The 13,846-nt window shown below is 56.8% G+C and overlaps 4 protein-coding genes across 4 annotated transcripts; 2 read left to right on the top strand and 2 right to left on the bottom strand.

Moving 5' to 3' along the window:
• Positions 1-134: 134 nt before the first annotated feature.
• BGZ61DRAFT_111375 (uncharacterized protein) lies at positions 135-2,877 on the top strand. The gene is made up of 3 exons (XM_046236934.1): positions 135-445; positions 1,130-2,577; positions 2,674-2,877. The coding sequence occupies exons 1-2, from the start codon at positions 386-388 to the stop codon at positions 2,531-2,533; spliced, it is 1,464 nt and encodes a 487-aa protein (XP_046098570.1). The 5' UTR covers positions 135-385; the 3' UTR covers positions 2,534-2,577; positions 2,674-2,877.
• A 1,110-nt stretch (positions 2,878-3,987) lies between these two features.
• Positions 3,988-6,609, bottom strand: BGZ61DRAFT_363928 (uncharacterized protein; the record flags this gene model as incomplete). The annotated part of the gene is made up of 2 exons (XM_046241471.1): positions 3,988-5,748; positions 5,845-6,609. The coding sequence occupies 2 exons, from the start codon at positions 6,607-6,609 to the stop codon at positions 3,988-3,990; spliced, it is 2,526 nt and encodes an 841-aa protein (XP_046098569.1).
• Positions 6,610-8,389: 1,780 nt separating this feature from the next.
• On the bottom strand, positions 8,390-9,259 carry BGZ61DRAFT_460066 (uncharacterized protein). Its single transcript, XM_046246987.1, has one exon. The coding sequence runs from the start codon at positions 8,946-8,948 to the stop codon at positions 8,460-8,462; it is 489 nt and encodes a 162-aa protein (XP_046098568.1). The 5' UTR covers positions 8,949-9,259; the 3' UTR covers positions 8,390-8,459.
• A 2,212-nt stretch (positions 9,260-11,471) lies between these two features.
• Positions 11,472-12,065, top strand: BGZ61DRAFT_111198 (uncharacterized protein). Its single transcript, XM_046236933.1, has 2 exons — positions 11,472-11,691; positions 11,763-12,065. The coding sequence occupies exons 1-2, from the start codon at positions 11,513-11,515 to the stop codon at positions 12,028-12,030; spliced, it is 447 nt and encodes a 148-aa protein (XP_046098567.1). The 5' UTR covers positions 11,472-11,512; the 3' UTR covers positions 12,031-12,065.
• Positions 12,066-13,846: the final 1,781 nt, after the last annotated feature.

Genomic DNA, 13,846 nt, shown 5'->3' with positions numbered 1-13,846 from the left:
CTCCCTGGAGACCAGTCACTTGAGGCGGACGGATATCCGTTGGCCGACGCAAAGCAAACTCTCGCCATCTGCAGGTCGCAAGCCGTGTCTCGCCCCGGAAGCTTTGGTCTGACCGAGAGGGATACAAGAAGAAACCAAGCCCGCGTCCTCGAAGTAAGGGTTTGCATCAAGGTCAGGATCAACAACATCCACAAGGAACACCAGCCAGTGGAACACCAACCAGGACGACCTCGACACGAGAACACGCACACGAAACGAGACGAGGCTCGGACCACGCAGGTCGCCCGATTCTAGACCGGACCCGAGTAAGCATCATCGCAAGCGCCATCGACTCATCGCAAGCGACAACTCCACGGCCCACTCCTCACCTTACCCGGACCTTACTATGGCGGGGGAGCACGCCGGGGATGCGTCATTCTATGACTTCCTCATCGACGAGCCCGAGGTACGTAGCACGCCGGCACCCGATATTTCCTTGTTGCGTCGCGTGAGGCCAGTGAATGTCAGGGGTTACCAAGACCCGGAAGCTTGTTTGGAGGGGCCTCGTGGGACATGGGACGTTGACTACATGGCTGTCGACCCAGCGGTTGGCTGTCTGGCAACTGTGGGTGGTTGCGAATAGTGAGACATGGCGTCGTTCGACGAACATCAGCTCAGTGGCTGAATCTCGAACCCGGGGCAGGAGAGTCCTTGGATCCTCGTGCGAGTCAGACCTCCTGTCTTGCTGCTCTCCCGGGACGGAGAGGGCCGCTAGGACGGAGAGACGGCTGTCCGTCATCCATCTGGCTTAGTTTGCCGGGCTTGAGCTGCCATTGTCATGGGGAGGAGGGTGATAGTGCGGCGGCGGCGGTGGTAACAGTGGCAACGATGACGAAACCGGGGGAGACAACAACCACTCAAAACACAGAAAGGGATATGAATGGAGAGAAGAAGGAGGAAAGAGAAAGTTTGGTAAAGATACGCGAGACCCATGTCAGGCGAGAGGGAAGGAGCAGGAATCGAGGCAGTGATTGGAAGAGCGAGAGGGAAGGAACCAGAGAAACCCCTCGCGTTCAAGGGAGGAACGAGGGCCACGCGAGAAGGAACGAGAGGAAACTAGACTTTTCGGTCACTGACGACGCAAAAACAGATTGCCATGCCCATTCCGACCCCAGCGTCCTCCGAAGAACGCCTCGATGCGACCCCGAACACCACCGGCCGGCCCCATCTCGAACATCTAGCCCGCCTACAACAGCCCATTTCCTCGCCAAATCGCACCAGCGCCCAGCCACAGCGGCACCTGCCGAACCCAGTCGACCCGCGCCACCCTTCCCTTGCTTCTGTGGCTTCCCACGTGGCGCCGCCGCCCCAGCCGCACCTCCCCACTCGCCATCCCCAGCTCGATCCGTCACGTGCTGCATCACGCCCCCTCCTGCACCCGCAACATCCAGGCGTGCTCGACTTACACGCCCGCGACTTACACGCCCATCACCCTCACGGCTCAGCAGCTCTGGCGCCTGCGACCTATGGAACTCCCATTACTATGGCGCCGGCGGTCTCTTCGATGCCCGTGGATTGGAGCCTGTATGGCGTCGCTCACCCTTCCATGGCGCTGAACCCGACTCCGTTCGATTTTGAGGTGCCCGGGACCATGATACCCCCAATGCCCCATCACGCGCACCTCTCGCCGACCGTCTCCGATGCCACTCTGGGATATGGAAATGCACTGGTCTCTCCTTCCAGCATCCATTCCTCCCAGAGCCAATACGGATTCGGCACTTCCTGGGACGAGAGCCTTGGCCACCGCGACGGCAGCACTCCAACGGTAACTACCCCGGCGGCTCAGATCTCAACCAATCCCTGGACCGATCTGGATGAACTTCAGGAAGAAACCGAGCGTGCCCAAGGTTCCCGTCCCAAGAAGGCTCCCCGCCCCAGAAGACAGAAGAAGGACGCTCGCAAGTCCAGCGACGCCAGCGTCAGGACGTCCCCCGATGCTGGCAGCCCCAGCTCTGCCTCCCAGAACAGCCGAGCCAGTGCCGCATCCAAGGCCACTTCCATGGCATCTTCCAATGTCTCCTCGTCGTCCACCTCCAGCCGTCTCAGTAAGCTCCGCAGCGCCTCTCGCACCTCCAAGAACAGCTATACCAAGCCCTCCGACACCCCAGAAGAGCGCCGTACCCGCGCCTCCCACAACCTCGTCGAGAAGCAGTACCGAAACCGCCTCAACGCCCAATTTGAGTCACTCCTCAATGCCCTCCCTGAGAATATCCGCACGGGCGGTGACGGCGAGGACTCCGATGGCGGCGGACCCGTTGACTGGGGCGACAGGCGGGTGAGCAAGGGCGAGGTGCTCGAGATGGCCCGCAAGCACATCGAAACACTCGAGCAAGAGCGCGATATGCTCGAGCGCGAGAAAAACGAGCTTCAGGGAAGTCTGCATCAACTCAAGAACTCTGCTTCGGAGGGTGAAGGCACAATGTCTGCAGGTCACGACACACCACTAGATTTCAGCATCAGCATGGACGATGACGATGACGACGAGCCAAAATAAGCGCACTTCGATCGCTATAATTTGCACGACACGAAAATCTACACCAAAAAAATGAATGACACGAACTGTTGGGATGTAAAGTTACGTCAATTACTCCCCTCTACCCTTCGCTCCGTTTTCAAACTTTCAGCTCCCAAATTCAAATTCATTCGTTTGCCGGTTTATATTCAAGGCTTCTACTTCAAAAGGAAATTAGGCAAGGGTCCAGGTTTTGCAAGGAACAGGCTTCAGATAGCACGTTTTCACGAACAGGTGGAGTTGCACAAGACTGGGGATGGGGATCTGGGCATCCAGTGCTACGCTGAGGCGGGGACATGGACGGGGGGTTGGACTTTTGCTTCTAAAATAGCTTTCTTTTTCCCGTTTACGTTTCTGCCTGTCATTTCTTCCTTCTTGTTTCCGCTGGTGGCTCTTGTGTGTTGGTTTTTGTTTCGTTTCTTGGGTTTCTTGGTCGCTAAATGGTGGGTAGAGAGCGAGCTACGTAGAGTTTTGTTTCAAGATGTGTTGCTTACATTAACACGTTTCATTGCAGGAGACTCAACAAAGACATACATAGACGCAGAGATCCAAATTCAGAACTGATTTTCCAACTATGTATGGCTCATGTCGCAAAAGTGAGAGAAAAAAAAGTAGCCACCCTCCCTCAATCGTAGCGAGCCAAAGAGACGCAGCTTTTAACCTCGTTCACAAACCCATCCATTCGACAAGGGCACTGTCATTAACAGATCACATGCAGAGGCACTTCAATATTTAATTTCTTCTTTCTTTGTATTGTAGTTGCAAGTTCCAGCAATCTCGACTTGAAGCTAGTCGCCCTCAGAGGCGTTGGTACAGATAGCTTTGCTGCTGGTTTCTCTAGAAGTTCGTAATCCATCACTCGTCAAATCCCATCCATCCATCCGAATCAAACCATCTGTCTAGGCCAGGGCTTTCTCCTTGTTTGCGTCCCTAACCAATGCCCTGTCTCTACCCGCCCTACCAGGGCAACGTGTAACAAATAAAACACAAACCCCCAATGAATGGTGGGTTTTATCTTTTGATCCCCTCCCCCCAGTATGTCCCAACTGCCATGTCGAGTACGCCTCTAGTACCACCTGGTATGAAAAAAGACAAAGAAAATAAACAACAAAACGACCGGTGATGCGACGCCTTCTGGAACAAAAAAAAAGAATGCGCGCAAAAACTCCATCCATGAATGTGACCCTCCACAGAGGATGTTGGTGATGGTGTACAAGTACGATACACAGACCAGGGGTCTCTTTTTTTAACCTGACTGAAGCGTTCGTGCTCCAAGATGCATAATTGTACACTCCAATTGCCAGGGGAACCTAGCATTGTGATGCGTCAAAATGCTGCAACTAGGGCATGTTGCAAGCGTGCGGCGCAGGGGCGCCTAAAAAAAACAAGTAAAAGCAAAGATGGCATGATTGCAGCATAGACCCAACCGGATGACTTTAGATTCGGTCACCATTGCCCTTGATATACGAGCGGGGGAAAAGAGCGTACTGTCCGACAGGGGGTGCCTGGGCGCTCATACTTGTCGTCCTGGCACGAGGCCGACGAGTCTTGGTAGGATCCGGGGACTTCATGGGCGGCATCTCGTCCCTGACAATTGACTCGCTGGCGTGGCTCTTGTGCAAAGACCGCTTTCCTACCGGCATCGACGGGAAAGGCGTAAGCTCAGGAACGGTATCCTTATCCTGGGACGCGGGCGGGGTTGATTCCTCGGCCTCCTGGTCGCTATCCTCGTGTGGGTCGGCGAGGTGGGTTCCCGGCACGCGGTCGCCCGTCGTCTCCGACCAGGACCCTGCCATCTTGTTGAGCGACGTGCTGCTAGTGAGCCGGGTCAGGGTTGTCCAGGTCGAGTTGGTCGAGACATGACGCTCTCCGGTGGAGTCAGAGATGGTTGTCGAGTTGGTGGCCGTTGTTGAAACGCTGGCTCGCTGCTGCAGCATGAAAGGCGACGCCTGGTTCGCCACTTCGAGGCTGTCCTCGTAGAAAGCATTGGACTTGAAGAATTTGTTGCGGAACTCGTCGTCGTTGGGATATTCCAGCTTCTCGGCTTCTGTGAGGAGCATCTGGTGGTGATAGTCACCAGGGATAAGCAGCGATGGAGACAACGTGAAGCCGTGGCACTCCTTGAAGCTCGAGGCACGAGAATCGGAGCGGATGTGTTTCAGATTAGGCGGTCGGCTTACTCTCTCCCCTCGCGGCAGCGAGAAGTTATTCTTGACTGCCGTTGTTGAAAGGGGGGTTGTGGCCTCATGGCCAACGAAAGGGGATGCTTGACTAGCAGGGCTTAGAGCCGGGACCTCGTGACGGGACGCGGACAGCATACCGGGCGATGAGTGATCAGTGCTGGTGCTTGGCGCCTCACTCAGCTCATCATTCACCAGAGCCAGAGCCACCTGAACAGGGGGCGCCATGTTCTCGCGTCCGACATCCAACGACGGCCGCTCCCATTCGTAGTTGAAGTTGGCATCAGCCTCATGCTCGTAGCAGTAGTCGATGTCATCCTCCCAACTCTCTCTGATTGGCGATACCGGCCCACTGCCATCCAGCTGCCCGCTTCTGCTCGCGCGGTGGGTAATAGACGTCTCCAAGGGTCCCAGGGTATCCGAGGCCCCACTCATCCGATGAGACATGGTGCGAAGGGCCGGAACAGACTGGCTAGCTCGAAGGGATGAGGTGTTACTGGCAAGGCTGGCCCGCGGACGATGGGTGAAAACGAAATGCTCCTCTTCCTCTGGCACATCCGCTAGGGGCGATTCATATGATGTACCACCAGGGGTGGTCAAAGGCCAAGCAGCATCGTCGGGGGTGGTCAGGGCATGCGAGAATCGAGTCTCGTCGACGGGCATGAAATCAGATTCAGGCATGTAACCATGAGACGTCGTCGGGAGCTCGTCCGGGCTCTCCTCGGGGCTGAAGGGTTGAGGTCGGCGGAAGCCACCACTGGTCTGCGGCCGATCCAGATCCGACGTTGGACTGCCATTTCGGTGCATAGACTGTCGGCTCGAAACTCGCGGCGGCGGTACTGGGCCAAAAGCAGGAGAGGCAATTTGCTCAATGGGGGATCTCGGGGGCCGGACTGGCGGTCGGGGCGGGCTGGCTCGGAGCTGCTCCTGTGACCGGGCATGCTTCATTAAGCGGCGAGCTCCGGATACAAGTGCAGACTGGCGGGGCACCGGAGGGGGACGGGGCATTGCGGCATCCTGACCGCCAACATTCTCGTATGAGAAGTTTGGGAAATAGGCCTCTTGTCCGTCAGATCCCTTGATGGCGCCAGGAGCGCTTGTTGGGCCCGAGACACGCAATGTCGAAAGCTCTGCCATCAATTCCTGTCGGTTGCCACGCTGGAGGCTGGCTATCTGGTCACGAGGAGTGTGTGTTACATGTTGGAAATTGAACGGTCCAGAAATCTGAATCTTCCGCTGGATGGCCGTCTCATCCCGAGAGGTTTTGCGGCGGGCAAAGATGGTTGGCATGAAAGTCTCCTTGAGATTAGCTAGAGAGCTTTCGCTGGGTGCTTCAGTAGAGTATAGTGAACTTCCGGACGAGCTGTGGGCACTGCTCTCGCGCTTAGATCTTCCAGACTTGCTTGATTTGGCGCGGCGGTGAAAGATGTTCTTGCCCATAACTTGCACACTATCGGGTCGATCCTGGGAGGGGCTTCTGCTAGCAGCAGACCGGTTCGAAGAGCGACGAGAAAGGGGCATGTTATCCATTGTCTGTTCCCAGATAGCACGTTCCGTAACCAGTAACGATGATGCGCTTGACGATGCAGCACGGTGACCGTATCCCCGATTGAGATGAGAGGCTCGCTTCATCTGGGCGTTCAATTGGCGAATTCTCTCCGGCGATGGAGGACCATCAATGGCAGGCTCCAGGAGTTCGGACATGTTGCGAGGGGACTGCTGCGGGAGGACGAGGTCACCAGTGCTGTTGTCGTTGTTGGTGTTGTTCATATCGTTGGGGACGTCTCCAGATATAGTAGGGAAGGTCGGTTTAGAAAGGGCGTGGGGGTTGGCGTCACGTTCTGAACGTCCGGCGTGATATTCTGAGTAGTAAGGCATATGCGAAGCCCACATGGCGGCGTCTCGGGGGGCCTCTAAGAGGCAGAGGGCGACGGCGAGGCGTGCCCTCTAGGGAATAGTCGATTATCCAGATCCAGAGTTGATGATGTGTTGTTATGTTGATCTGAGGAGCAGTGAGAGGAAACGAGAGGTTCTGCGACGCCGCAGATGCGATAGGAGAGAGGCGAAAGGTTAGGAGGAGGCAGACCAAGATCGATCCCGTTGCAGAAGAAGGTGGGGGAGGAACCAGGACGGGCAAGGTGACGGAGCTACGTATAATATAAGATGGCCTGGGAGCAAAGAGATTGATGCAATCTTGGGGGCAAGGCGACTGGTACCCTCCCAAGATTAGACAAGCCTGGAGCTGGGGGCTAGGAAGAACTAGGGTGTTGGTCCAGGGGAACCCTCGCCGGAACGTCGTGGTTGGGTTGGCCTAGCCCGACGGACACAACCCCGGGAATCTGGGGGGAGGTCGCAGCAGGGGCCCGCCTAGCAGGAAGGGATCGATCAGACGGCCAACGGGGACACTGTACTCCGTACGGCTTCCGAAGTCTCATGCGATGTTGGAGTCCCGGTAAGGCGACCTGAGGTTGGTTGTGGTGCGACTGCGCGACTGCGCGCGTCAACTCAGAGAAGCAACGGGTGAGTTTGCTAGAGGGCGGCACTGCCGCGTCTCAACAAGACCGAGGTGGTGGTGGATGCCGCAAACACCCACACACACGACACACGTCAGGAAACGAAAAGGCAAACTCGGAAAGGCAAAGTTAAAAAAAGAAAGAAAAAATCGTCAAGCCGACAGAAGCAATGACAGAAGGGACACCCGGTGCCGATGGCTGGGCGGTTCAATATGCGTCGATCGACCGCTAAGACTGGCGTGCTCTCTACCACCTGATGACAGAGAAGAAGACGGAATCCCAAAGCACCACGGCTGAGGAGCATATTAGGAGGCTTCCCTATAGGACCAGGATCGAGCGGCCACAGCGGCGCAGGTACGGGATGTACTACATAAATCGCGATGCCATCAGAGAGTCCAAGCTCTGCTGCTGTGTGCCGCAGGCTAAGACAGGCAAGGCAAGACATGGTAAGTGTCCATCAAAACAACAGGCATCGGAAGGATCAGCAAGTGGGTTTTGTTTCGAAGCTGGCTCATCGAGTTAGTTGGGTGCCGTACCAAGCACCATCCAGGAGCAGCAGAGCATGCAGTGATACCGGCCGCGTCTTGCTCAGGGCCTATAGGCCTTGCCGTCTTGCACCGAGGCACCACTTCTAGCCCAGTTTTCCCCTTGTCGGCTGGCCTGCGAGGGACTGGCTCCCTGAGCAATGCAGGAACGAAGCCGCAGCAGCTCCACTGAGGGTCAACGAGGTACCGTCCACGGAGTGGGTGGGGTCCGTACCGTCTAAGACTAACTGACGTAGTCGCGCGTGGGTACATGCGCGTCGTGTGCGGACAGGGTCCCCGTACAGTGCAGGCTCTGCATCTAGGTACGCAGAGGAACCGCACGGAAGCACAGGACCGCCAACCCTGACCACGGAAAGGGAGGGTGGAAACAATGCCCTGCAGAGCCGACTTTGGCGAAGGTGCACTGGCGAACAATCGACGTCCCAGGCTGATGGGCATTGGGTTCCGGTGGAGCGATATTAACGCGGCGGCGACAGCGGCAGCGGCAGCGGCAGCGGATGAGAGACACTGGAAGAAGTAAGACATCTCGAAGCAGAAGCAGAAGTTGAAGCACCAAACTGAGCGGAACGGGAGGATGGTCGGTGAAATGACAAGGGTATTCCCAGGTTGTCGTACCCCACCGTCTCATTCCCACCCACAGTCTCGGAGCCCTTTCCCACAAGCCGCGCTGCTAGTCGACTTTTTGCGCTTGCGAATGTTTGGATATGTATGCTGTGCCGTACGCAGCACTGCGCCGTTCCAAAAGGCAATAAGATTTACCACGCCGTCTCCAAGTTTGTGTGCCTGCGCCGTCAGCGCCAAGTGGGTGAAGCCGGTGGCTCAGGAAGCTACCGCCGACGACATCGCCTGAGCTCCCAAAGCTCGACCGAACTAGTTGACGCAACCATCCGGATGGCGCTAGAGCGTCATCCTCGGGCGGGTCTTGGGATCGTGAACAGTTGTGGTGCGTTTTTAGCCTCAGCCCGGGCGAGTTGAGACAAACTGCGACTGGGCGAGGGACTACATGGGGCCACATCGCAGATTGTCTCGAGGTGATAGTTGCTTGGGCACGTCGACCAAACAACAACGCCTCAACTGTCGGCTCAATGGTAGCGTCGATTTGAGGGCCGTGGCTGTTTAGGGTCGAGATCCAGCTGAATAAGGCTAAAAACACATCCATCCTGTGTCAGCCCAGACAGATAGATTGTCGTCAACAAACGACCGTTTCTGGACAGAATCTTATGCGCCTGTCGCATCTGCATATCCCGGTACGTCTTGGGGCGGGCAGGTGATGCACAAGCTGCGTGGAAACCACGCCCAAGCCCAGAGAGGATGGTCGTCAAAGTCCGATAAGGCGAGGCGGTTGGCATTCGACATGGGCCAGGATAAAGTCGTCGATTCCTGCCTTGTGAATCCAACCTTCGTCAAGACCCGACTCAATGTGGTAGGTCAGAAGAAAACTCGGCGTCCAGTCTTGACCGGGAGAGTGGGAGGGCGGGAGGCGGGAGGTCTCAGAAGGGTGGCGGGCAGGGGACCAGAACTAGGGGCAGCATCCTCCGCGGCCAACCCCACGAGGGAAACAAGCCAGCGGACAGGAGAAACACGGCTCCTGGGACTAGTAAAGCGACTTTGCTGGGCAGTTTCTTCTGCAGCGGCCCAGCGCACAGACGGCGCGGTACCCGGCTTGGTGCCCTCCGGTCCAAATTGCTAACATGGAGATACGGAGTACTCCGCGCACATTGGCAACAAAACGTGTTTAGCCATGTGCATCTTGACGACCCGCCACGCTGGGACGGATGAACGAAATTGTGGCACCAGACGCGACTCATTGAGGCCAAGTCGGCAGCGGACCCCCCCCCAATCCCCAACTGGCAAGACTTGGATCGTCATGTTGGTACGGAGTGGTGACGCGGAGGGATGCTGGGACAGGCCGAGCTGAGGTAAAAGCCCGAAGCGTATGGCAACAGACGCGATGCCCTAGGATGGTCTTCCTTGTGCTTCTGTTGCTAGAGACCTTGTTGGTTCTCCATTTGCTTGCTGCGCCAGTCGTAGAAGCGAAGGGTCAGCAAGCAAGACAGGGGCCAGGACATGGGCCGCATTCAGCGGTCAGGGGAGAAGCACCGACTCTCCGAGCAGCGAAGGGGTCAAATGTGGGCGAGAGGTGAAACCGCGACTGATGAGAGTCGGCGACTGCAGAGCTCATCACAGAGCTTTCAGGGACCCCAGGGACGAAGTGGCCCAGAGGGTCAGAGGGTCAGAGCTTAGCCAAACACACGAAGTGCCATCGGGGGTAAACCAAGGGGAAATGTGGATGGCCTCATGCCCTGTCGCGGTCCACAACGCCTCTTGGCTGAAGCTAGTCGAGCGTAGGCGCAGTGGTCCGTAGGAGGTTGCCCGTGACTGAGCCAGTAGACTCCAAGCACTGGATGCTGGGCTTGCAGTCCGGGGGCTCAAAGGAGGGGCGCCAGAAGCCTTGGAAGCTTCTATTACGACCTTGCTCCCCCCAGCTATGTTGTTCTCTGCGTTTACTGAGTTTGCCGCGCTTGCTGCGCTGGGACATGTCGCGTTGCGTTGCGTCGCGCAGGTACGACAGTGCCGACCGATATTCGTTTGGGCTGGATGGAGGTTGGCGAGCTAAGGTATTAGAGCTGAGACTCGCGTAGGAGTTGAAGATATGGGATACCGGCAGTGAGGATCTGCCCGCTCTTTCGACTTTCTTTTTCCCATCGGGTGGGACGGCCCTGCTGTTTTGCTTCTTCTGTGGCCTGGGCTCGCACCGTCGTACGTCCAGGGCGTGCGCGTGCTGCTGTACAAACGGAAAGTGCCCTGGATGGGTGACGTGTGCCCTCTTTCCTTGACCTTCTCCAATGCAGAAATCTTCTCCCTCCCTTGCCCTGAGTTCCTGCCCTACGCAGCAGTCTGCATGACCTGTACCTTTTTTCTTATTTGGTGTGGATGGGCGGGACCACCAAGGGAAAAGCACTGTCAGCACAATTGCAGGGCCCAAGACGTAAGTTTAGACCCCGGGACCACATTGACCATCGGCCATCAGCAATACGGGAGGAAAAGAGGAGGCAAGAGGAGGCAAGAGGAGGCAAGAGGAGGCAAGGAGGGGCCGGGGAGGAGAAGAGGAGGGGCGGGAAGGATCCAGCCCATCGCAGCCGGATGACGACAGCAGCCAAGAACGCAAAGGTCCAGCCGTCCATCACCAACAGATGTCCGTGATGTCCGCATTGCCCGTATGCCCGTATGCCCGTATGCGCATAAGCCCGCTTGCTCGCAAACTGAACGAGTCAATTCCCTCACACTCGCTTGCTGCTGCCTGCTTTGCAATCCGTGTTGTGTGAAACTACATTCCCTGTGTCTCGACCTCCGTCTTTGGCCGGCTATTTGTCGGGGTGAGCAGCATTTGTAGGGGAGAATAGGCTGCAAGCTGCCTAGACCTGAAGTTGATGATGCAAGCCGTGGCTGTGTGACATGCAAGGGACCAATGGCTGTTGGCGCTTGCCGGTGGCTTTTCATGCACCACAACGCCTCGTAAGCCAAGATCCGGGACTGAAAGCTCAGAAAAACAACTCGGCATCGTTAGGTAGGACAGATTCTCAGCTGCCCTCGCCTTGCTCGTAATTAGAAACCCTATTGTTGGATTACTTGACTTTTAACTCCTCTTTTAGGGTAGGACGCTTGGGTTGCAGGTACGTGCGCTGAATATAATTTATAGGTACATACGAGCGAGAGATCTGGATGGATCGGAAAGAACGTCTGTGTGCCCTCGTGCCTGCCGCACGCCATTATGCGTTATTGCAACACGGGATCTTGAGGGCGGAAGCAACCGTCATCGTAATCATCCGGTCTTCGCCTCATCGCCATCCATTCATGGATCATTTTAACCTTTCATCTCCATCTCCCTCCCCAGCAAAAACGCAAGCAAACCATCAGCCAGGAGACCCCAGGATAATTAACATCAATCTAACCCACCACTTACACGTTCTAGATGCCCATCTGCCAGCCGCGGCTCTCGGTCTCGTACTAGACCATTGACGCACCCTCGCGCTCGCAAGCAGCTCCATCCTCCGGGTCGCAATCCGACCTCAATCGCTCCAATCGCCAACTTCCCCTCGAATGCAAGTGCGGACGCACCTACAAGAGGCTTCGGCTCCAAGCCGAGTCTCCCGCTTGCCCACAGTCCGCTTCGCACCCCGGCCGCTGGGCGCTGGGCGCGGCCACTGTGCGGCAAATGCAGCAACATCCTTCACGCATGATCCTTCACCCTCGTCTCCCCCACAAGGCACTCCTCTCCCAAGCTCACGGGTCCCTGGGCCACTCCAACGGTCACCGCAGGCACAGGCGCAGGGACGCATAGGTGCAGGGACGACAGACGCAGCAGGCACTGAGGCACCAACTGAGGCCCGGCGCAGGCGCAGGTGCAAGGCACCAACGGTAGCAGGCGCCGCACACCAACCCAAACCAACTGATGCCCGCATGTTTGCTGCTGCATATGCAAATCCTTCCCCTCATCTCGGGAATTCTGTGAGTCCATGTACGGCGTCGTGATTTATGCAGCTCCTGGGCCCGAGGCACAAGTCGGTGTGACAGTTCCTGGCCTCGATGCGTGTGAAACTTCCGCTTAGCCACGATTCCCCTCCTCGGGAGCCTGCTGGACATGGCTTGACACCGCCCCCCTCGGTCTTTGCTATCTCGACAGAAAGCCACCAGAGCAGACGACACCCGCTAGAAGTGGAGGGGACGTGGAGGGACGTGGAGGGACGTGGGAGAGCTTGACAAAGATTCCCGATTAGACAGTCGGCATACCCTGGTCGGCCTTCCGTTTCCTCCTCCGCCTCACCTCGTGCCGGACGACGCTCCAAATCCGACCCGGCTCTCTCGTTTGGCCCTGGTTGATCTCCATGCTCAACAATGCGAAATCCCTGTGCCCCGACCCTGTACCCAGTTTCTTGTCGGCCATCCAGCCTTCCAAGTTCCGGCCACCTTCAATGCCCACTGTCCCAAAGAGTCGACATTCCCTGCTACTGCGCCAGCTCCGCCTTTCGGAGGGCTAGCGCCGGGGAACTAGAGAGCGTTCCGTTGCTGGCCTGTATCTGGCCCTCGACCAATCCATCTGTTGTCCTGCTCCCGAGGAGTTGGGCTTCCCTGGACTGACTGAGGGTACATTTGAGACCAGCGGGGTTTTGGACTCTGCTACCTCAACCCTGGCATGAACCCATCCCATACCTCTGCCGAGTATCTGTCAGTTGTACCTAAGCACTATTGCTACCACAAACATGCCATTTGCGCGATGGAGTCGCTTCCCGCCAGCCCGGGTCCTGCAAAGCAAAAGAGGGCTGCCTTTTAGCGTCGCTACCTTGCTGTCGGGACGGAGTTTAGGACCACGAATGTGAGTAGCGGCGGTCCTCGCTTCAAAGACCTGGCTTGATGCCGTGATCGGCAGTGTCGTTACGCGGTTTTGAGAAAGTTTATCACCGGTTACTAACGTGTCCTTTTAGAAAACGCACGATGATACCTTAGGGCCAAAGGTTGGTCGCCGTGGATGAAGCTGTCATTTCGACGATCCTTTGAGCGCCAGTTGGTTAGCTTCAGAAGTAGACGCTAGAACGCTCATAAAGTTCACAAGCTCAAACACGTCAAAGCATGGTGTCTCGAGCGAAAGAGGAAACGTCCCATTTCCCATCAAGATGGCGTCGCAGGGGAGCCGTTGCGCTTCCGTCGCCCGATTCGGGTGCGATCTCCTCCTCACCCCGGTTCGAAGGAAGGTCGACAAAGGAGGAGGGTTACCAAGCAATCAATCAATCAAACAAGCAAGCAAGCCAGCATGCAAGCAAGCAAGCAAGCCAGCATGCAAGCAAGCAAGCAAGCAGGTCGGCAAACATACAGGAAAGCCTCGCAGTCGCAGGCTGCCAAACTGCAGGCACATAAGACCCAGAGATTGACGGATGCCCGATTGAGTCTGCTGCAGCTCCACATCCTTCCCCCTTCAAGCTCTTCGCAGTTGGCCATCACGTTGTTGTGGACGTGTTCAATCAACATACACATGGGAGCGCGGCCGCTCCTGTACCCGAG

This window comes from Ilyonectria robusta, assembly GCF_021365365.1.
Source record: "Ilyonectria robusta strain PMI_751 chromosome Unknown BGZ61scaffold_24, whole genome shotgun sequence".
Classification (NCBI taxonomy): Eukaryota; Fungi; Ascomycota; class Sordariomycetes; order Hypocreales; family Nectriaceae; genus Ilyonectria; species Ilyonectria robusta.
This window is presented reverse-complemented; position numbering and strand designations above follow the sequence as displayed.